Source organism: Mustelus asterias, chromosome 21, assembly GCF_964213995.1.
Source record: "Mustelus asterias chromosome 21, sMusAst1.hap1.1, whole genome shotgun sequence".
NCBI lineage: Eukaryota > Metazoa > Chordata > Chondrichthyes > Carcharhiniformes > Triakidae > Mustelus > Mustelus asterias.
In genome coordinates this window covers 79,113,094-79,134,903 of record NC_135821.1, presented here as the reverse complement: position 1 = coordinate 79,134,903, position 21,810 = coordinate 79,113,094, and the positions used below count along the sequence as shown (strand labels likewise).

General features: G+C 44.0%; 1 protein-coding gene across 1 annotated transcript in view; it reads left to right on the top strand.

The window, feature by feature from the left end:
- dcdc2b (doublecortin domain containing 2B) overlaps positions 1-21,810 on the top strand; it is an 89,036-nt gene that overhangs the window by 43,730 nt on the left and 23,496 nt on the right. The window contains exons 3-8 of the mRNA XM_078237129.1: positions 4,596-4,727; positions 7,184-7,330; positions 12,520-12,559; positions 14,299-14,355; positions 15,388-15,571; positions 21,588-21,691. Of these exons, the coding sequence (XP_078093255.1) occupies positions 4,596-4,727; positions 7,184-7,330; positions 12,520-12,559; positions 14,299-14,355; positions 15,388-15,571; positions 21,588-21,691 (664 nt within the window). The remainder of the gene's footprint in view (positions 1-4,595; positions 4,728-7,183; positions 7,331-12,519; positions 12,560-14,298; positions 14,356-15,387; positions 15,572-21,587; positions 21,692-21,810) is intronic.

The following is a 21,810-nucleotide window of genomic DNA, read 5'->3' as shown; positions in this document are numbered from 1 at the left end:
AAAAGAATGGTCTAGTTTGGACCAGGGAGCGGCACGGGCTTGGAGGGCCGAGGGGCCTGTTCCTGTGCTGTATTGTTCTTTGTTCTTTGTTCAGTCTAGCTGCTCCTCTGGAACAATGCAGGATTTGAAGGATTAGCATGGATAGAGGATTGATTAACTAACAGAAAGCAAAGAGTGGGGGTTAATGGGTGTTTTTCTGGTTGGCGATCAGTGACTAGTGGTGTGTCTCAGGGATCAGTGTTGGGACCGCAATTGTTTACGATTTACATAGATGATTTGGGATTGGGGGCTAAGTGTAGTGTGTCAAAATTCACCGATGACACAAAGATGAATGGCAGAGCAAAGTGTGCAGAGGACGCATAAAGTCTGCAAAGGAATATAGATAGTCTAAGTGAGTGGGTGAGGGTCTGGCAGATGAAGTACAATGTTGGTAAATGTGAGGTCATCCATTTTTGTAGGAATAATAGCAAAATGGACTATTATTTAAATGGTTAAAAATTGCAGCATGCTGCTGTACAGAGGGACCTGGGTGTCCTTGTGCAGGAATCACAAAAAGTTGGTTTGCAGGTGCAGCAGGTAATTAAGAAGGCAACTGGAGTACTGTGTATAGTTTTGGTCTTCTTATTTGAGAAAGGATATACTGGCACTGGAGGGGGTGCAGAGGAGAATCACTAGGTTGATCCCGGAGTTGAGAGGGTTGGCTTATGAGGAGAGACTGAGTAGACTGGGCCTATACTCATTGGAATTCAGAAGAATGAGGGAGGATCTTATAGAGACGTGTAAAATTATGAAGGGAATAGATAAGATAGAAGCAGGGAGGTTGTTTCCACTGCCTAGTGAAACCAGAACTAGGGAGCATAACCACACAATAAGGGGGAGCAGATTTAGGATTGAGTTGAGGAGGAACTTCTTCACACAAAGGGTTGTGAATTTGTGGAATTCTCTGCCCAGTGAAGCAGTTGAGGCTACCTCATTGAATATTTTTAAGGCAAAGATAGATAGATTTTTGAACTGTAAAGGAATTAAGGGTTATGGTGAGTGGGCGGGTAAGTGGAGCTGAGTCCACAAAAAGATCAGCCATTATCTTATGGAATGGCGGGGCAGGCTCGAGGGGCCAGATGGCCAACTCCTGCTCCTAGTTCTTATGTTCTTATGTTCCTCCAACGATATTCCTAAATAACTGATTTACGTCAGTTTTATTCCAGAACTATTGTGCACAGATTTACTCGATTATATTCCCTGCTCCAAGTGTTACAGCTGTGAAATCCCCTCTTATCTTATCAATATGGGACTACCTCCATGAGAATGATACACAAGTTTCCTGCATTTACTTCAATTCTGGACAGGTGATAATTTCCACACACAAGTTCAGATGCAGCATAATCTGTAGTCAGTACACTGTGATTTCCCCAAGTCATCTTTGTAAATACTGATCTCCCCGAGTATTATGCTGCTTTTTATATTCCAATATCGACTAATCAGATACGCAGTAAATTGCAGCAAAAGTGCAGTTTGCACAATTGCTATATAAACAAGTGTAGCTGGTTCAGCTAATGTGTTACAGACAGGAGTCGAGTCCGGTTGACCTGAGTTATGGAATTATGAAACGCAGATGGCCTTTGTATAGCTCTTTTTGAATTTGGTCTTTATGGCCCACAATCTGTCCCCAGTGGCTCTTCAGAGATAACGAGGTCCAAATCTTTGCTGATACTGTCAGGGAGCTTCTTTTGTTCAAGAGTCAAAGACAGGTATTTTAAAAGGACTCTGTCCAGTTTTCAAAGTTGAGGATATCTATATATATTTTATAAAAATACCCAGAGTGTGGTCTTGGTCCCCTCACACAATGTTAGTCCTTAGTCTGACAGGTTAAGGTGAGGCCATTGTTTGAGTTCAAAGGTTTAATAATTTGATCCAACTTTGACCAAATATTTGCTTCTACTTTATTTAAACGTAATATTTACAATGGGATTTTGTTTCATAACATCTCACCTTTAATTTACATCCCAAAGAAAGGTTTAGCAAGGGCACGAGATAACTGTAGGTGTCTGTTTCCTGGCGACTGTGTCGTATTTAGACTAAATAATGCAGGTCAGTATTTCAGTATTTCGCTGCCATGCCATGGATTTCTGGCATGTAAACAATTATTGCTGAAAAATCTAAACAGGTTTGCGATAAACTCGGTTTACAAACTGAAAATGTTGCTTTGATAGTTGCATAATTCACTAATTTTGACTCAACAAATTGAACAGCAGGGAGATGCAAACATTACCACACACCTGAACGCAGGGATGGCGGGGGGTGGATTCTCCGAGGCCGCTAGCCCCAGGCGGTATTCACGATGCCCTGTTAAATTGGGCGTGAGGGCCAAACTCTCGCCAGACGTCAAACCCATTCCCAGTCTCCCAGCACGCTGAGCCTCCCCCAGTCCGGTTCTCACCCAGAATGGGTAAATCATTACTGATTTAAATACATTTAAATATAATTACCTGGTTAGTGGCTGACTACTCTGGACTCACAGCACAAATGCTTTCTAATATCTTTTTCTGTTATATTGGTTTGTTTTCTTGCCTCCAAAACCTCTCACAGAGTCCAGAAGCTTCACCCTTAACACTTTTCATTCCAACTGTGTCCCTTTGCCAAGCTCCAAGATTAGAAATGCTGAGGTTTTTATCTCTGAGATACAGGAGGCCGAGAGGTTTCACTGAGGTGTACAAAGTGATGAGGAGATCTTGGCTGATTGGCCATCAAAGGAGCTGTTTACAAAAGCACAGGAGGCAACAGGGAGCGATGATTAAAAGTGAAAGGCTGAAGGAGTGATGAGGGAGTTGAGAAGTTGAACCCGAGAATGAGGTGGGGATGCGAGGGGGTGGACAGGGGGGGTGGGTCGAGGCAGAAAGTTTGTAAAACCATGCAGAGCATGGTTAGCCATTCGAAGAACCAAGATCTATGAGTCATAGTCATAGAGGTTTACAGCATGGAAACAGGCCCTTCAGCCCAACTTGTCCATGCCGCCCTCTTTTTAAACCCCTAAACTAATCCCAATTGCCCGCATTTGGCCCATATCCCTCTATACCCATCTTACCCATGTAACTATCTAAATGCTTTTTAAAAGACAAAATTGTACCCGCCTCTACTACTACCTCTGGCAGCTTGTTCCAGACACTCACCACCCTCTGTGTGAAACAATTGCCCCTCTGGACACCTTTGTATCTCTCCCCTCTCTCCTTAAACCTATGCCCTCTAGTTTTAGACTCCCCTACCTTTGGGAAAAGATATTGACTATCTCGCTGATCTGTACCCCTCATTATTTTATAGACCTCTGTAAGATCACTCCTCAGCCTCCTACACTCCAGAGAAAATAATTCCAGTCTATCCTTATAACTCATGGGATCTATGTTCTTTAGGGAAGGAAATCTGCTGTCCTTACCTGGTCTGGCCTACATGTGACTCCAGAGCCACAGCAATGTGGTTGACTCTCAACTGCCCTCTGAACAAGGGAAGCTAGCAATGGGCAATAAATGCTGGCCAGTCAGCAGTGCCCATTTCCCATGAATGAATTTTTTTTAAATGCCAAGGGTTGAAAAATGAATCCCTTTCAGCCGGCAGATACCTGATGGACTAAATGGCCACCTCCCCTGCTGTTATTTTCTGTGAATCTATAGCTAATCTCCTCACTCCATCCAATGAGACCCTCAGAAGGAGCATTCATATTAATTAAATCAGACATCAAACTAAGTTTGCCATTGACGTAGGGGATGATGCAGAATCTTGCCTATTTGCACATTGGCTCCCAGCTTGTCAAGTTCAAAAATCTGCCAGCTGAAGGTGTAAGTCTGGCCTCTGATTGCGCTGGAAATCTGTGAACTACTTATGTCATATTTGTCTACAACAGTCAGTCTGTGTGGGTGTAAACAGTATTTAAATCCAGGACAGATTTATTCTCCCAGAATGTGGAAGGTAAGAAATGAGCTAATGATTTTCTAATCAGAAGAACAGGCTGTGAAGTTTGCAAACTGTCTGTCTTTTGGCCCATAACTTCCTCAGAGTGGCCATCTCTGTTGGATTGACCCTCCCAACAGATTTACCCACACTGTAATTCCCAAGCTCCTGTCTGGCCCAATCTTCCTCACTCACACTGGGTGAGACAAGAGCAGCGAAACGTGCCCCCAGCTGCATTGGCTGTAACTGGAGCACAGAGAGGTAAAACACACCCCCTTTTTACAGCAGTCGCTGCCATGAAGGGGATGTTTAAAGGGACAAGGGAGCAGGTCAGTTTGACTGGTAAGTGGTTCAGGCAATCGGGGGGGAGCTGGGTGGGTTGGGGGGGGAGCATTGGGACAGATTGAGGGGTAGCAGAGTGGGGGTTCGATCAGGCAGGGGTAGTGTGGTGCTTGGCTTATAAAAGAGGGGTGATGTGGGGAATCCATTCGGGAGTCGTGTGCGTGTTGGGTGCCCCATGCAAGGCTGGCTCTGGGTATTTAGAAAGTTATTTTGGGATTAGAAGTGATTTTTTCTTCCTAACTCTTTCTGGGCTGTTATTTCTAACATTTACTGGAAATCCTATGCTCCTTTAAACAACAATGCTGCTTTTTCAGTATTTTTAGAAATGGAGACCTGCTGAATCCACCTTTTCGATTAATTATTCCCAAACATGTGATGTCAAATTGGGATAAGATTCTTGCCATGATTACTGAGAAAGCAAACATCCGAACTGGAGCTGTCCGCAGGTCAGTGCTACTGAAAAATGGTCCATGTTATCACCTTGTTTTCTGTCTGCACTCTTCCAAATGTTATATATTGTGAAAGTGCTGATATATCCACATGTATATAATTAAATATTCCACATCGTTCAGTATTATTCTGGATTATTTGCATTGGCACTGATAGAACTGAACTCCCACTGTGTCTGACAGTAAGAATTCTTTGTCCTGAATTTGCATCCTTGTGGTGGGCACCAGGAATTGGGAAAATTCTGAGCTCTGCCCGCCTGCCTCAGGAGACAGTGGCCTCAAAAGGGGTATCTTCACTGCCAGATGGGTTGCAGGCTGGAGTCAGGCCAGCCAACCCAGGAAGAAGTTGGGAGGCAGCCACAGGAGATGTCAGGTGTGGAGTTGAGCTGTTTTAAAGACCCACCTCAGCGCTGTGCAACTTCATCCCACTTAAAATAAAAGCACAAAGACCCTCACCCTCACACCCACCCACTCACCATCCCCACATGCTCCCTGTGCCCTAGCTATGCCACCTCCATGGCCCCATGCCAAGCTATGACATCCCATCCATCCCTCATGCCCCCTATTTCAATCTATGCCACTCCACCCACCCTTATAACCCATCATGTCTTCATGCCAACTGTAGCACTCCCGTGCCCATTTTTCAAGACTTTATTTTATGGGGCATGAGCATCGTTGGCTGGGTCAGCATTTATTGCCCGTCCCTGACTGCCCCCCATTTCAGAGGGCATTTAAGAGTCAACCACATTCCTGTGGATCTGGAGTCGCATCTAAGAACATAAGAACATAAGAACTAGGAGCAGGAGTAGGCCAACTGGCCCCTCGAGCCTGCTCCGCCATTCAATAAGATCATGGCTGATCTTTTTGTGGACTCAGCTCCACTTACACGCCCGCTCACCATAACCCTTAATTATTTTACTGTTCAAAAATGTATCTATCCTTGCCTTAAAAACATTCAATGAGGTAGCCTCAACTGCTTCACTGGGCAGGGAATTCCACAGATTCACAAATCTTTGTGTGAAGAAGTTCCTCCTCAACTCAGTCCTGAATCTGCTTCCCCTTATTTTGAGGCTATGCCCCCTAGTTCTAGTTTCACCCGCCAGTGGAAACAACTTGCCTGCTTCAATCTTATCTATTCCCTTCATAATCTTATATGTTTCTATAAGATCTCCCCTCATTCTTCTGAATTCCAATGAGTATAGCCCCAGTCTACTCAGTCTCTCCTCATAAGCCAACCTTCTCAACTCCAGAATCAACCGAGTGAATCTCCTCTGCACCCCCTCCAGTGCCAGTATATCCTTTCTCAAGTAAGGAGACCAAAACTGTACACAGTACTCCAGGTGTGGCCTCACCAGCACCTTATACAGCTGCAACATAATCTCGCTGTTTTTAAACTCCATCCCTCTAGCAATGAAGGACAAAATTCCATTTGCCTTCTTAATTACCTGCTGCACCTGCAATCCAACTCCTTGAGATTCCTGCACAAGGACATCCAGGTCCCTCTGCACAGCAGCATGCTGCAATTTTTTAACATTTAAGTAATAGTCCATTTTGCTGTTATTCCTACTAAAATGGATGACCTCACATTTACCAACATTGTACCCCATCTGCCAGACCCTCGCCCACTCACTTAGACTATCTATATCCCTTTGCAGACTTTCAGCGTCCTCTGCACATTTTACTCTTCCACCCATCTTTGTGTCATCGGTGAATTTTGACACACTACACTTGGTCCCCAACTCCAAATCATCTATGTAAATCGTAAACAATTGCGGTCCCAACACTGATCCCTGAGGCACACCACTAGTCACTGATCGCCAACCAGAAAAACACCCATTTACCCCCACTCTTTGCTTTCTGTTAGTTAACCAATCCTCTATCCATGCTAATACATTACCCGTAACACTGTGCATCTTTATCTTATGGAGGCCAGACTGGGTAAGGATGGCAGATTTCCTTCCCTAAAGGACATTAGTGAACCAGGTTTTTAACCATGATCGATTCATGGTCATCTTTAGAGGTTTATTCAATTAAAATTTCACCACCTGCCATCTGGGTCCCCGGAGCATTACCCTGAGTCTCTGGATTACTGGTCCAGTGGCAATACCATTACACCACTGCCTTGCAGAACCAATTAATTCTATTGTGACAGAAGCATGTGTAAAAAGAGCCTTACAAAAAGTCATTAACTCATTAATTACTTTTCATAAGTTAAAAGAAAATCACTTCACTCCAAGGAGAGAACGATGTTAATTATCTGGACTCTTTAAAATATCAATAACCACAAACCTTCGAAACCACTTAAACTTTGCAAAAGAACACTGGAATGAATAATAAATATTTTTCTGCATTATTGCCCATTCTTAAGTTATGAAGTTTTGAAAATAAATATTTCAGTGAGAAATTATTCCGGTCGATTTCAGACTGAATGAAAAGTGGTTTATTTTCCTCAGACTTTGTGCGTTGGATGGGCAGTTAATAAACAGCGGCGCTCAGTTAGAAAGCGGGCAGTACTACGTCGCTGTTGGATCTGAAAAGTTCAAAAATCTTCCATACCTTGAACTCCTCGTCTGCAAAATGCCATCACAAAATGCCTGCAGGTAATTTCAGCATTAGGTTTTGGATTTATATTGTTCTGTCATGTGATGCATGTTGGTAGATCTAATGCAGGAGGGAGCTATACAATAAATGGCAGAACCATCAGGAGTATAGACACACAGAGGGATCTGGGTGTACAAGTCCACAGATCCTTAAAGGTGGCAGCACAGGTGGAAAAGGTGGTGAAGAAGGCATATGGCATGCTTGCCTTTATTGGATGGGGCATAGAGTATAAAAGTTGGCATATGATGTTGCAGTTATATAGAACGTTGGTTAGGCCACATTTGGAATACTGCGGCCAGTTCTGGTCACCGCACTACCAGAAGGATGTGGAGGCTTTGGAGAGAGTGCAGAGGAGGTTTACCAGGATGTTGCCTAGTATGGAGGGTATTAGCTATGAGGTGAGATTGAGTAAACTAGGGTTGTTCTCCCTGGAAAGATGGAGGTTGAGGTGCGACCTAATAGAAGTTTATAAAATTATGAAGGGCATAGATAGGGTGAACAGTTGGAAGCTTTTTCCCAGGTCAGAAATGACAAACACAAGGGATCACAAGTTCAAGGTAAGGGGGGCAAGGTTCAATACGGATATGCGGGGGACGTATTTTACACAGAGGGTGGTGGGGGCCTGGAATGCACTACCAAGCAAGGTGGTTGAGGCAGACACGCTAGGATCATTTAAGACTTATCTAGATAGCCACATGAACAGACTGGGAATAGAGGGATACAAACAGATGGTCTAGTTAGGAACACATGATCAGTGCAGGCTTGGAGGGCCAAAGGGCCTGTTCCTGTGCTGCATTGTTCTTTGTTCTTTGTGCCTGATTACTGAAAGACATGCTGGTTACGTGCATTGGCCGTGCTAAATTCTCCCTCCGTGTACCCGAACAGGCGCCGGAGTGTGGCGACTTGGGGATTTTCACAGTAATTCATTGCAATGTTAATGTAAGCCTACTTGTGATAATAATAAATACACTTTATGTTCTCTCACTTTGATGAGAATCACACTGAAAGCACTAATTGGGGCTGAGATTCCACTTACTTTGATATATGGATAAATAGCTGTTTCTCTTCATAACTCTTGACTATCAACAAAATTGTATTCTCATAAATCACACCAAGCTCCGCATTGCCACAGTTCTAAGTTGAACTGGGATCAGATCACATTGTTCACATTAAGATCACTAACCAGAGAGTAATGGATGTCAGCCTGATCTAATCAAGGGAATGAACTGACATCATGAATTACATGAATAGATAGTGCTTCAACTAAACCTTTGTGTTTACACCATGAACACATTTGCTGCTGGATGCGTGTTTTACATTATGCCACACTCACTGCATGTTTGATTCCATTCCACCTGTGAAAAGGCTAGAACACCTTGACATTTTACAATCTCAGCCATATGCAGCACAATAGAAAGCATCAACTCTCTCATCTAATGGAAACACAGGAAGCAAGTTGAAATGAGCTGAAATGGACTTTGGTGACGTGAGTGATTCCTATGATGGAAGCTACAGGCCAAGCATTGACTATGAACAATAATGGAACATGGTGACACATGGGGCTGACTTGTCTTCACTTGTAGCTAAGTGTGTTCTTAGTATGTACTTTCCTGGCTATCGCTAAGCAAAGGAAGTCCAGCAGGAGAGGTCCCGCTCCTCTATTTCTGTCAGTACTATTGTACTTTGAGTCAGTTTCTAGTGAACCTCAGAAACAACAGCCCTCTATTCTCAGCCCTCAGTGAACACGTGTTTAGTTTCTGCGCACGCCTCACCAGTATATTGCACTGGTAGCTAAGATATTGGCAGCAACAGCTGTGTCACTACCTCTGTCGTTCCAGACTGGCTCTCCAATGGGAAACACTGTGCACAGTGTGTAACAATGGGCTATTTGAGTCAGTGGGACACCACCTCAGCATGTGTCTGACTAACAGCACTGACCTACAGCTTTTCTGCTCCATAAGTGCAGGTAACGGAGAGAGACAAAAAGATACAAATAATTCATAAATTAGAAATTATTCCAGTTTCACAACACATTTATAGATATGAAGAGAGTAGATAGCTGCAGTCACATTGTTGGAATTACAGAGAAGTCACTCAATGAGATCACAATCATCGCAGACCTCACATATAACTTTGCTGCTGTTTTCTCTGAAGTGAAGACAAGTCAGCCCCATGGTATAATCACCGGTATGTGTCAGGATATTTAATTCGGTGCAGGAAGGCTCCTCACTTCCTTGTTAGTCTGGGCAGAGTTTAGATTTAGTTTATCTCAGCCAGGACGGTGATGTTGTTCTGTAAACGGCTCCTGTATGAGGGAAGTTTAATAACATTCCTTCTCCTCACTCTCACTGTGTGGATAGTGAGTTACCACAAGTTGCTCAGAATTTTCTGCATCTGATCTCAAACCCAAAAGCGACAAGTGTCAGAGCTCTCTACTGTCTCAGAGTTACTTTCCACAAACCTCTCTGCCAATGTCTCAGCTCCAGCCTCTCTCAGACTTTTAAAACATAAACCATCTCCTCAAACGTGTTCTTGGTCGCCTCTCCTCAGTTTGCCCAAGTCTTTCCATCAGTTCCTATTTTCTTCTGATTTGTTTTGAGATTTTGTTTTCTGTATTAAATGACATGGAATGGAATGGTCTGCCATATACGGTGACACAGTGGTTAGCACATGAGAAGACTTTGGCGGATAGGGTTAAAGAGAATCCTAAGGCGTTCTATAGGTATGTCAAGAACAGAAGGTTGGTTAGGGCAAGTTTAGGGCCAGTTATAGATGGCAGAGGGAAGTTATGTGTGGAACCGGAGGAGATTGGTGAAGCATTGAACCAATATTTCTCTTCGGTGTTCACGCAAGGGGACATGAATATAGCTGAGGAGGACACTGGGTTGCAAGGGAGTAGAATAGACAGTATTACAGTTGATAAGGAGGATGTGCAGGATATTCTGGAGGGTCTGAAAATAGATAAATCCCCTGGTCCGGATGGGATTTATCCAAGGATTCTCTGGGAGGCAAGAGAAGTGATTGCAGAGCCTCTGGCTCTGATCTTCAGGTCGTCGTTGGCCTCTGGTATAGTACCAGAAGATTGGAGGTTAGCGAATGTTGTCCCATTGTTTAAGAAGGGGAACAGAGACTTCCCCGGGAATTATAGACCGGTGAGTCTCACTTCTGTTGTCGGCAAGATGTTGGAAAAAATTATAAGGGATAGGATTTATAGTTATTTGGAGAGTAATGAATTGATAGGTGATAGTCAGCATGGTTTTGTGGCAGGTAGGTCGTGCCTTACTAACCTTATTGAGTTTTTTGAGAAAGTGACCAAGGAGGTGGATGGGGGCAAGGCAGTGGACGTGGTATATATGGATTTTAGTAAGGCGTTTGATAAGGTTCACCATGGTAGGCTTCTGCAGAAAATGCAGATGTATGGGATTGGGGGTGATCTAGGAAATTGGATCAGGAATTGGCTAGCGGATAGGAAACAGAGGGTGGTGGTTGATAGTAAATATTCATCATGGAGTGCGGTTACAAGTGGTGTACCTCAGGGATCTGTTTTGGGGCCACTGCTGTTTGTAATATTTATTAATGATCTGGATGAGGGTATAGTTGGGTGGATTAGCAAATTTGCTGATGACACCAAAGTCGGTGGTGTGGTAGACAGTGAGGAAGGGTGTCGTAGTTTGCAGGAAGACTTAGACAGGTTGCAAAGTTGGGCCGAGAGGTGGCGGATGGAGTTTAATGCGGAGAAGTGTGAGGTAATTCACTTTGGTAGGAATAACAGATGTGTTGAGTATAGGGCTAACGGGAGGACTTTGAATAGTGTGGAGGAGCAGAGGGATCTAGGTGTATGTGTGCATAGATCCCTGAAAGTTGGGAATCAAGTAGATAAGGTTGTTAAGAAGGCATATGGTGTCTTGGCGTTTATTGGTAGGGGGATTGAATTTAGGAGTCGTAGCGTTATGTTGCAACTGTACACAACTCTGGTGCGGCCGCACTTGGAGTACTGTGTGCAGTTCTGGTCCCCACATTACAGGAAGGATGTGGAGGCTTTGGAGAGGGTGCAGAGGAGGTTTACCAGGATGTTGCCTGGTATGGAGGGGAGATCCTATGAGGAGAGGCTGAGGGATTTGGGATTGTTTTCGCTGGAAAGGCGGCGGCTAAGAGGGGATCTTATTGAAACATATAAGATGATTAGAGGTTTAGATAGGGTGGATAGTGATAGCCTTTTTCCTCTGATGGAGAAATCCAGCACGAGGGGGCATGGCTTTAAATTGAGGGGGGGTAGTTATAGAACCGATGTCAGGGGTAGGTTCTTTACCCAGAGGGTGGTGAGGGATTGGAATGCCCTGCCAGCATCAGTAGTAAATGCGCCTAGTTTGGGGGCGTTTAAGAGATCCGTAGATAGGTTCATGGACGAAAAGAAATTGGTTTAGGTTGGAGGGTCACAGTTTTTTTTTTAACTGGTCGGTGCAACATCGTGGGCCGAAGGGCCTGTCCTGCGCTGTAATGTTCTATGTTCTATGTTCTACTGTTGCCTCATAGCGCTAGCGACCTGGGTTCAATTCCGGCCTTGGGTCACTGTGTGGAGTTTGCACGTTCTCCCTGTGTCTGCATGGGTTCCCTCTGAGTGCTCCAGTTTCCTTGCACACTCCAAAGATGTGCAGGTTACATGGATTGGCCATGCTAAATTGCCCCATGTCCTCAGATGTCTAGGTTAGATGGGTTAAGAACATAAGAACTAGGAGCAGGAGTAGGCCATCTGGCCCCTCGAGCCTGCTCCGCCATTCAATAAGATCATGGTTGATCTTTTCATGGACTCAGCTCCACTTACCTGCCCACTCAGCATAACCCTTAATTCCTTTACTTTTCAAAAATGTATCTATCCTTGCCTTAAAAACATTCAATGAGTGTAATTAAGTGTAAGGAGGATAGGGCAGGGGAAAGGGTCTGGGTAAGATATTCTGTCAGACAGTTGGTGCAGACCCGATGGGCTGAATGGCCTCCTTCTGCACTGTAGGGATTCTATGATCTTCAATGCAGTATACACCAACAAAGGTGCAAACGGTTTTACCGACCTGCAAATATGAATATGCAGTAAGCTTCAGAAAGCAGACACGCCACATTTCAATTATTCTTTTAATAAAATTTTAAATGGGGAAACCAGAAAGTAATTGTTGTCCGAATATTCCTTTTTCAGGCGTCAACAAATGACCAGGCACAAGAATCACAGCAAAGAGGTAAATCATCTCCTGCAAGGATGATAGTGAAGAAGTGGAGCTGATCTCTGAGACACAGAGAGCCCAGTAACAAAGTCATTGTAATTTCAGAATGGCAGTTTCCACTCATTATAGGCCAACAAGTTAGTGTTAGCATAAATACTGCGACCTTACAACATTACAATATTTCTTTCAATTTGCTACAAGATGTATTGAAGAATCCAATACATCTTATAGCAAATTGAAAGAAATATTGTAATTTTGAGTTGGAATCTCCTGTGGGTGTTATTTTTAGTAAACTGATTTATGCATTTTGGTGAAAAATGGTCTGTTTGCCTTTTTAACAAAACCAATAACGTGACAACATTTTCTAAGTCAGTTGTTGACTGACGGTCAAAGTTTTTCATTCCTTGTGGTGACAAATGGGGTCCATTCAAACTCCTCCCATGCTCAAAGAACAGGCACTGAATTCTATTTGTGATGCGGTTGTCATATCTGAATTAACTTATTTTAAAATCTAAGTATGATGATGGATGGATCTGTTAAAATGTCGCTTTGGAGTCCTAGAATCGTAGAATCATAGAATCCCTACAGTGCACAAGGAGGCCATTCGGCCCATCAAGCCTACACCGACAACAATCCCACCCAGGTCTATCATAGCTACTATGTTGATGTAGGCTGTGTCCCTTTCTTAATGGCTCTTACTAAAAGTCATTCGCTCAGTAAATGTGAGGGTGGGCCCTTGGGTTCAATTCGAGCCAAAACGGAGAGTCAAAGGGCATTCTGTAATGCAGCAAATTTAGTCCAACATTTGCACACATTGAACAGAAATGTCCCCAGTCACATGTACAAAACTCATCCACATCATGTTGGCTGAGCAGAATAATTCTGTAGACAGAGTTACAGTCTTGGGTATTTAACAAGCCACATGTCAAATATTGAACAAACATTTTTATTTCTGTTATTCTTGAAACGTTAACTTCACCATTTTCAAATGATCATCCACATAAAACACCAGTATTTACAAAACATATTAGCATTCCAACAGTACACAGACACATCATACATGACACATCTACAAACACACAGCCATAACTCAGAATTCGTTACAATACAACATAATCAGATTCCTGCTTCTATAAATTCCCAGTTTGTGTTTTCTTCTGTTTCTATTATTTGTTCCATGTGGAAATAATAGTTACTGATCAAACATTGATGCCTCCAATATCTTACCCACGATTCTGATTTGCATCTGTGAACCTTAAGTTATTTTCTGTGGTAATTACATGACTGAAAAAAGTATGTTTGAAAAGCTTGGGAAAGAACTTCAGTACAAAAATAGGTAAATGTCTCACAACTGCTATACAGATTGAGACAGTGGTCTTTGAATTTAAAATTAAATTATATAAAAAAGACTTGCATGAACAATGGTGGCACGGTGGCGCAGTGGTTAGCACTGCTGCCTCACAGCACCAGGGACCCAGGTTCAATTCCTGGCTTGGGTCACTGTCTATGCGGAGTCTGCACATTCTCCCCATGTTTGTGTGGGTTTCCTCCGGGTGCTCTGGTTTCCTCCCACAGCCTGAAAGACATGCTGGTTGGGTGTATTGACCTGAACAGGTGCTGGAGTGTGGCGACTAGGGGAATTTCACAGTAACTTCATTGCAGTGTTAATGTAAACCTTACTTGTGACTAATGAATAAACGTAAAAATTGTGCAACTAATTCTTTTCAATTATTTGCTTCCATTGTATGAGACAGTATGTCCTATCCCAGGATGGAGTCAGTGATTCTGCGCTTCTCTCTTCACCTGCTAAGGTAATTATCATGATGTGGAGATGCCGGTGTTGGACTGGGGTAAACACAGTAAGAAATCTCACAACACCAGGTTAAAGTCCAACAGGTTTATTTGGTAGCACAAGCCACTTGTGCTACCAAATAAACCTGTTGGACTTTAACTTGGTGTTGTGAGACTTCTTAAGGTCATTATCACACAGACTGGCTAAATAAAACCCTCCATCCTCTCACCCGTTACAATGAAGGATGGTAATCTTCCAGCAGACATCTCCTTCCACTGAGAATCTGTTTACTACCAAATCCATTTTATTGAGCAGTATTTATCATGTGATGTAATCACAGTACAGGAGTGTAAACTGCATCGTAACAATCACCAGAGGGAGCCAGCGAGCTCATTTCAAACATAAAATTGGAATTATTCAGAGACGAGCATGTACGTGTGAGGCTTATAATTAAAAATGGCTTTGTGATCTTATGACATTTACCCTGTGCTGTCCTGAGAATATCCTCACACTTTCCTTTCCTTCTCATATCCAAAAGATAAGAGTGAGTTTTCCCGATGGATTGGTTGATAAATTTAATCTTCCTCAGTATGGGACTCAGCAGATACCCCTGGGAGATTCCTGCTCTCTGTTGAATCAGGACAATGAGATGGGTGTCCCAGTCAATTCCAACATCACTGGGCTAAAATGAGCAAAGATAATCAGCCTCTTTCGGGACCAATATGACTTGTTTTTAAAGAACTCATATTTGGATAGATGAAAGGCCAGAACCAGGTGTCCTAGTCTTCCTGAATGGGGCCTAGCAAAGGCTTCTCAGTGGTGAAACCTTCAGGAATGAGGATTAATTTAAGTCTCAGCTAGATAGGTACATGAGGGAGAAAATAATAGGATGAGATCTCTCCTAACAGCACTGTGGATGTACCTACACCACATGGACTGCAACAGTCGGCTCACCACCACCTTCTTGAGGGCAATTAGGGATGGGCAATAATTGTGAAGATGGAGGAATGTTGTAAGTACAATTTAAATGAAGATCTGAATCCATTTCCAGTCAGACAAGAGGAGAGTCCAGTCCACAGGAGACACAGCTCAAGTCCCAGTGTCATCACAGATGATGAGAGGGAAACAAAGAAAGAACAACGCAGAAACACACTCTATATTCTTCGCAAAACCAGTTAAAGTGAAGCCAAATCGGAATCTGCCAAAGAATTCACAGTTTGGGGATGATACCAAAGGTAACAATTCTCATTTTTAAAATTGAAATTTTGTTGAACACTCATCAGGACATTAGCAAAGTTTACAGGAACTGAAATTCATTTTCCCTCCCAATGTTACCGCACAGCCACAAGGTAATGAGTGAGTGAGTGAATGAGTGCGTGAGTGAGTGGGTGCGTGAGTGAGTGAGTGAGCGAGTGCGTGAGTGAGTGAGTGAGTGTGGGAGTGAGTGAGTGAGTGCATGAATGAGTGAGTGAGTGAGTGAGTGAGGGAATGAGTGAGCGAGCGAGCGAGTGAGTGTGAGTGAGTGAGTGAGCGAACGAGCGAGTGCGTGAGTGAGTATGTGAGTGAGTGTGAGCGAGCGAGTGAGTGAGGGTGAGTGAGTGAGGGAATGAGTGAGCGAGTGCATGAGTGTGTGAGTGAGTGAGTGAGTGAGCGAGTGTGAGTGAGTGATTCAATCTGCCATTGTGGTCATGTTTCAGGTTATTTCATGTCATTACATAAAGTTACAGTAGATGGAGTCCAGTCAATACTTTCATCCATTTGTCAAACTACTGGGACAAGATGGAGAAAATAACCAAATGGGAATACACTGCTGAAGGAATAAATGGAGGAGCGTGGCTTGTAAAAAGAATGCTTTCCCTTCAATTTTATTTAAATTCCAGCTACCTACACTCAAACTTATACTCACACACTCAAAGACACACTCACACACACATACACACTCACACTCTCTCACACACACACACACACACTCAAAGACACACTCACACACACACTCAAAGACACACACACACACAGACTCACACTCACACACACACACTCACTCGCACACATACAAACACACACTCACACTCTCACTCTCACACACACACACACAGACTCACACACACACTCAAACACACATACACACTCACACACACACACTCAGACACTCACTCGTACACATACAAACACACACTCACACACACTCACTCACTCTCACACATACAAACACACTCACACACACACTCACACACTCTCACACACACTCACACACACACTCACACACACACTCACTCGCTTTTACACACACTCACACACACACTCACACACACACTCACTCGCTTTTACGCACACTCACACACACTCTCACAGCCACATCCAAACACACTCTCACACTCATACTTAAACACAAACTCACAATCGAACACTCACACACATTGACGTTCGAGGCAGGATTTATCCAATGAGCCTCAGGAGCCCACAATCAGTCTGAAATGGGGTTTGCAAACACTCACTGTGTGGAGATCAGGAATTCACTGCTGATTTCCCCTGAATTAGGAATTGGCCAATTAATGGCTGGTGGGTGTACTCACTGTCCAATTAAAGCCAGCAAGTGGGCACTCAATATTGGAGGGCCAAGCATGGGGCCCTCCAGCCCTGAGGAAGCAGCAAGTGAGGGAAAGAGACATTGGGTGGAATTTTCTGGCATCTTTCCAAAGTGTTGTCCCAGTGGGAAAAGCAGTGTTCTGCCTGTGCAGTTGGCATTTCCGGAGGAATTCTTAACGGAGACGAGTCAAAAACAGGGGAATTCATAACAGGGAACAAAGAAATGGCCAAGGAACTAAATTCCTACTTTGCTCCAGTCTTCACAAAGGAAAACATGAATAATGTACCAGAAGTTCTGAGAGAAACAAGTTTTAATAAGGCACTGAAGGAAGTCAGTATTAGTAGAGAAATGGTTTTGGGAAAATAATGGGATTGAAGGTGAATATTTGCTATGGAGGGAGTACAGCGAAGGTTTCCCAGGCTGATTCCTGGGATGGTAGGACTTTGATTTTAATTTGATTTGATTTACTATTGTTACATCTATTAGTATGCAGTGAAAAGTAATGTTTCTTGCACGCTATACAGATAGAGCATACTGTTCATAGAGAAGGAAATGGGAGAGGGCAGAATGTATTGTTACAGTCATAGCTAGGGTGTGGAGAAAGATCAACTTAATGCGAGGTAGATCCATTCAAAAATCTAATGGCAGCAGGGAAGAAGCTGTTCTTGAGTCGGTTGGTATGTGACCTCAGACGTTTGTATCTTTTTCCCAATGGAAGAAGGTGGAAGAGAGAATGTCCGGGGTGAATGGGGTCCTTAATTATGCTGGCTGCTTTGCCGAGGCAGCAGGAAGTGTAGACAGAGTCAATGGTTGGGAGGCTGGTTTGCGTGATGGATTGGGCTACATTCACGACCTTTTGTAGTTTCTTGCGGTCTTGGACAGAGTAGGAGCCATACCAAGCTGTGATACAATCAGAAAGAATGATTTCTATTGTGCATCTGTAAAGGTTGGTGAGAGTCGTAGCTGACATGCCAAATTTCCTTAGTCTTCTGAGAAAGTAGAGGCGTTGGTGAGCTTTCTTAATTATAGTGTCATCATGGGGGGACCAGGACAGGTTATTTGTGATCTGGACACCTAAAAACCTGAAGCTCTCGACCCTTTCTACTTCGTCCCCATTGATGTAGACAGGGGCATGTTCTCCACTACGCTTCCTGAAATCAATGACTATCTCCTTCATTTTGTTGACATAGAGGGAGAGGTTATTGTTGCCGCACCAGTTCACCAGATTGTCTATTCCTGTACTCTGTCTCGTCATTGTTTGTGATCCGACCCGCGACGGTGGTGTCGTCAGCAAACTTGAAAATCAAGTTGGAGGGGAATTTGGCCACACAGTCATAGGTGTATAAGGAGTATAGAAGGGGGCTGAGAACACAGCCTTGTAGGGCACCAGTGTTGAGGATGATCGTGGAGGAGGTGTTGTTGCCTATCCTTACTGATTATGGTCTGTGAGTTAGGAAGTTCAGGATCCAGTCACAGAGGGAGGAGCCGAGGCCCAGGCCACAGAGTTTGGAGATGAGTTTTGTGTTATCTAGGTGTTCCAGGATTGAGTGCAGGGTCAGGGAAATGATTGCTGTGGACCTGTTGCGGTGATAGGCAAACTGTAGTGGATCCAGGCAGTCCAGGAGGCTGGAATTGATTCGTGGCATGGCCAGCCTTTCGAAGCATTTCATAATGATGGATGTCAGAGCCACCGGATGATAGTCATTAAGGCACGCTGCTTGGCTTTTCTTAGGTACTGGGATGATGGTCGTCTTCTTGAAGCAGATAGGGACATCAGATTGGTGTAAAGAGAGGTTGAAGATGTCTGTGAATACCCCCGCCAGCTGATCCACGCAGAATCTGAGTGCTCGTCCGGGTACCCCATCCGGGCCAGTCGCTTTCCGTGGGTTGACCTTCGAGAAAGCTGCTCTGGCATCTGCAGTGGTGACCTCGGATGCAGGTTCATCCAGGACTTCCAGGGTGGAGGGCATGCTCTCACTGACCTCTTGCTCAAAACGGGCATGGAATGCATTGAGCTCATCAGGGAGGGGAGTGTTGGAGCCGGCGATTTTATACGCCTTTATCTTGTAGCCTGTTATGTCTTGCAGACCTTGCCATAGTCGGCGGGGGTCGGTGTGGCGAGCCGAGGACTCTAGCTTGGTCCGGTACTGTCTTTTGGCATCTTTGATGGATCTCCTTAGATCGTATCTGGCTTTCTTGTACAGGTCAGTGTCGCCTGACTTGAACGCCTCAGACCTGGACTTCAGCAAGCAGTGGATATCCCTGTTCATCCATGGTTTCCGGTTGGGAAACACACGGATTTGCTTCTTTGGCGCACAGTCTTCTACACACTTACTGATGAAGTCAGTGACTAATGACTAATGACTGTCGTATGGGGAGAGATTAATTCGGTTAGGATTATATTCACTGGACTTTAGAAGAGTGAGAGGGGATCATATAAAAACTCATAAAATTCTAACAGGATTAGACAGGGTAGATTCAGAAAGAATGTTCCCAACGGTGAGGGAGTCCAGAACTAGAGGTCATAGTTTGAGGATAAAGGGTAAACCTTTCATGGGAGAGGTGAGGAGAATTCACCAGTGAGCAGTGAATCTGTGGAATTCATTACCACAGAAAGTAGTTGAGGTCAAAACATGTGATTTCAAGAAGGAATTAGATATAGTTCTTGGGGCTAAAGGGATCAAGGGATATGGGGGAGGGGGGATCAGGACATTGAATTTAATGATCAGCTATGATCAAAATGAATGGCGGAGCAGGCTCCGAGGGCCGAATGGCCTACTCCTGCTTCTTGTTTCTATGTATTCCTGACCCACTCCCAAATCCCATCCCCAAATCCCACCCCTCCATTCACCCAAATCCAACCTCAGCCAATCCACCCCCACCCACCCCCCGACACCCTTACCAACCGGAAACCCAACCCCAAACCCTCTCGGCTTGGCACTTAAAGTGGCAGGCAGAGCCAAAAGGAGACAACACAGGGCCCTCGGTGGCTCTGCAGCCACCAGGTATGACCCCATCACCTCCATTACACAGTGAATCAGGCTCATGTATCTGAGCCTGGTTGTTATTTAAGGAAAATAAGGGAATATGTCAATCTATATTTAAATATCTAACCAGGTAGTTAATATCTGCCAGTGCCTCGCTACAAGCTGGTTACATTGACAAAGCTGAAAGATTGCTCAAATATAGCTTTCTTGCTGAAAAAGCTCAGATTTTGAATATGGTTTAAATTTGTTTTTAGTTAAACACAACACAGGAACAGGCCCTTCAGCCTTCCAAGCCTGCGCTGATCATGATGTCTGCCTAAACTAAAACCGTATGCACTTACAGAGTCCGTACCCTTCCATTCCCATCCTATTCATGTATTCGTCTCGTTGCCCCTTAAATGTCGCTATCGTACCTGCTCCCACCACCTCCCCGGGCAGCGCGTTCCAGACATTCACCACCCTCTGTGTAAAAATCTTGCCTCGCACATCTCCTCTAAACTTTTCCCCACGCACCTTAAACCTATGTCCCTAATGCTTGACTTTTCTACCCTAGGAAAGAGCATCTGACTATCCACTCTGTCCATGTCACTCACAATCTTGTAAACCTCTATCAAGTCACCCCTCAACCTCTGTCGTTCCAGTGAGAACAAACCGAGTTTATCCAACCTCTCCTCATAGCTAATACCCTCCAGACCAGGCAACATCCTGGTAAACATCTTCTGTACCCTCTCCAAAGCATCCACATCTTTCTGAGTGTGGTGGCCAGAATTGTACAAAATGTTTCAAATGAAGCCTAACTAAGGTTCTGTACAGCTGCAGCATGACCCGCCAATTTTTATACTCAATACTCAGGCCGAGGAAGGCAAGCATGCCGTGTGCCTTCTTGACTACCTTATCCACCTGCATTGGCGCTTTCAGTGATCGGTGGACATGTACGCCCAGATCCCCCTGCTTGTCAATACCCCTAAGGGTTCTACCATTTACTGTATAATTCCTATATGCATTGAACCTTCCAAAATGCATGACCTCATACTTGTCCAGATTAAACTCCATCTGCCATTTCTCCGGTCAAGACTCCAACTAGTCTTTATCTTGCTGTATCCTCTTCACTATCCACAATTTCCTAAATATACACTGATTGTTTAATCAAAGCATTGATTAAGGAACATTAGACGCTCTGGTCTTTTTTTTTTAGTTCTTCATTTATCTGAATCAGATATCAGATCCTGTTTGAAAATTCTTTTGCCGATCTGATACGTTTGGTCTCAATGGGATAACCTTAAACATAATATATTATATCATAAGATCTCAACATACTTCAACTGATAGATAGATGTGGGCACAATGACTGTGGCAGAGAAGGGGCAGAAAGACACCGACATCCACAGCAACATTTAATTTCCAGTTTAGCCAGACTTCACCCTCCCTGGCATCTACCAATGACGTTCCGGCTGATGTCGTTAATCTGATTTGGCGCCATCCAGTTCAACACATGCTGGCACAATTCCAATTGGCAGAGGTGTTAGTAGGAATTACTAATATCTTGCTGCACTCCAGTGATTTTAATAGTGAACTAACTGGGATAATGTTGCTTCTTATGTGCACTCTATCTGAAATACGCTGATCTTTTCTTTCACTCACTGCTGCAGTCAATTTAATAAACTTTCTATCCATCAGAAGACAGGAGTGTTTTTAAAGTGAATGAGAAACGGGCTGAGCTGCAAGGAGCTCGGGAAATTCCTGATGATGAAAACACCAAGGTGGAACTGCCAATCGATAAGGTGGGGAATGATTTTAATTGGTTTATTATTCGAGGTTAATCTTCAATAGTTATCTCACCATTGGCACAATTTCTCATTTATCTGCGGGTTGGGTGGTGGTGGGAACTTGCGGGGCAGGT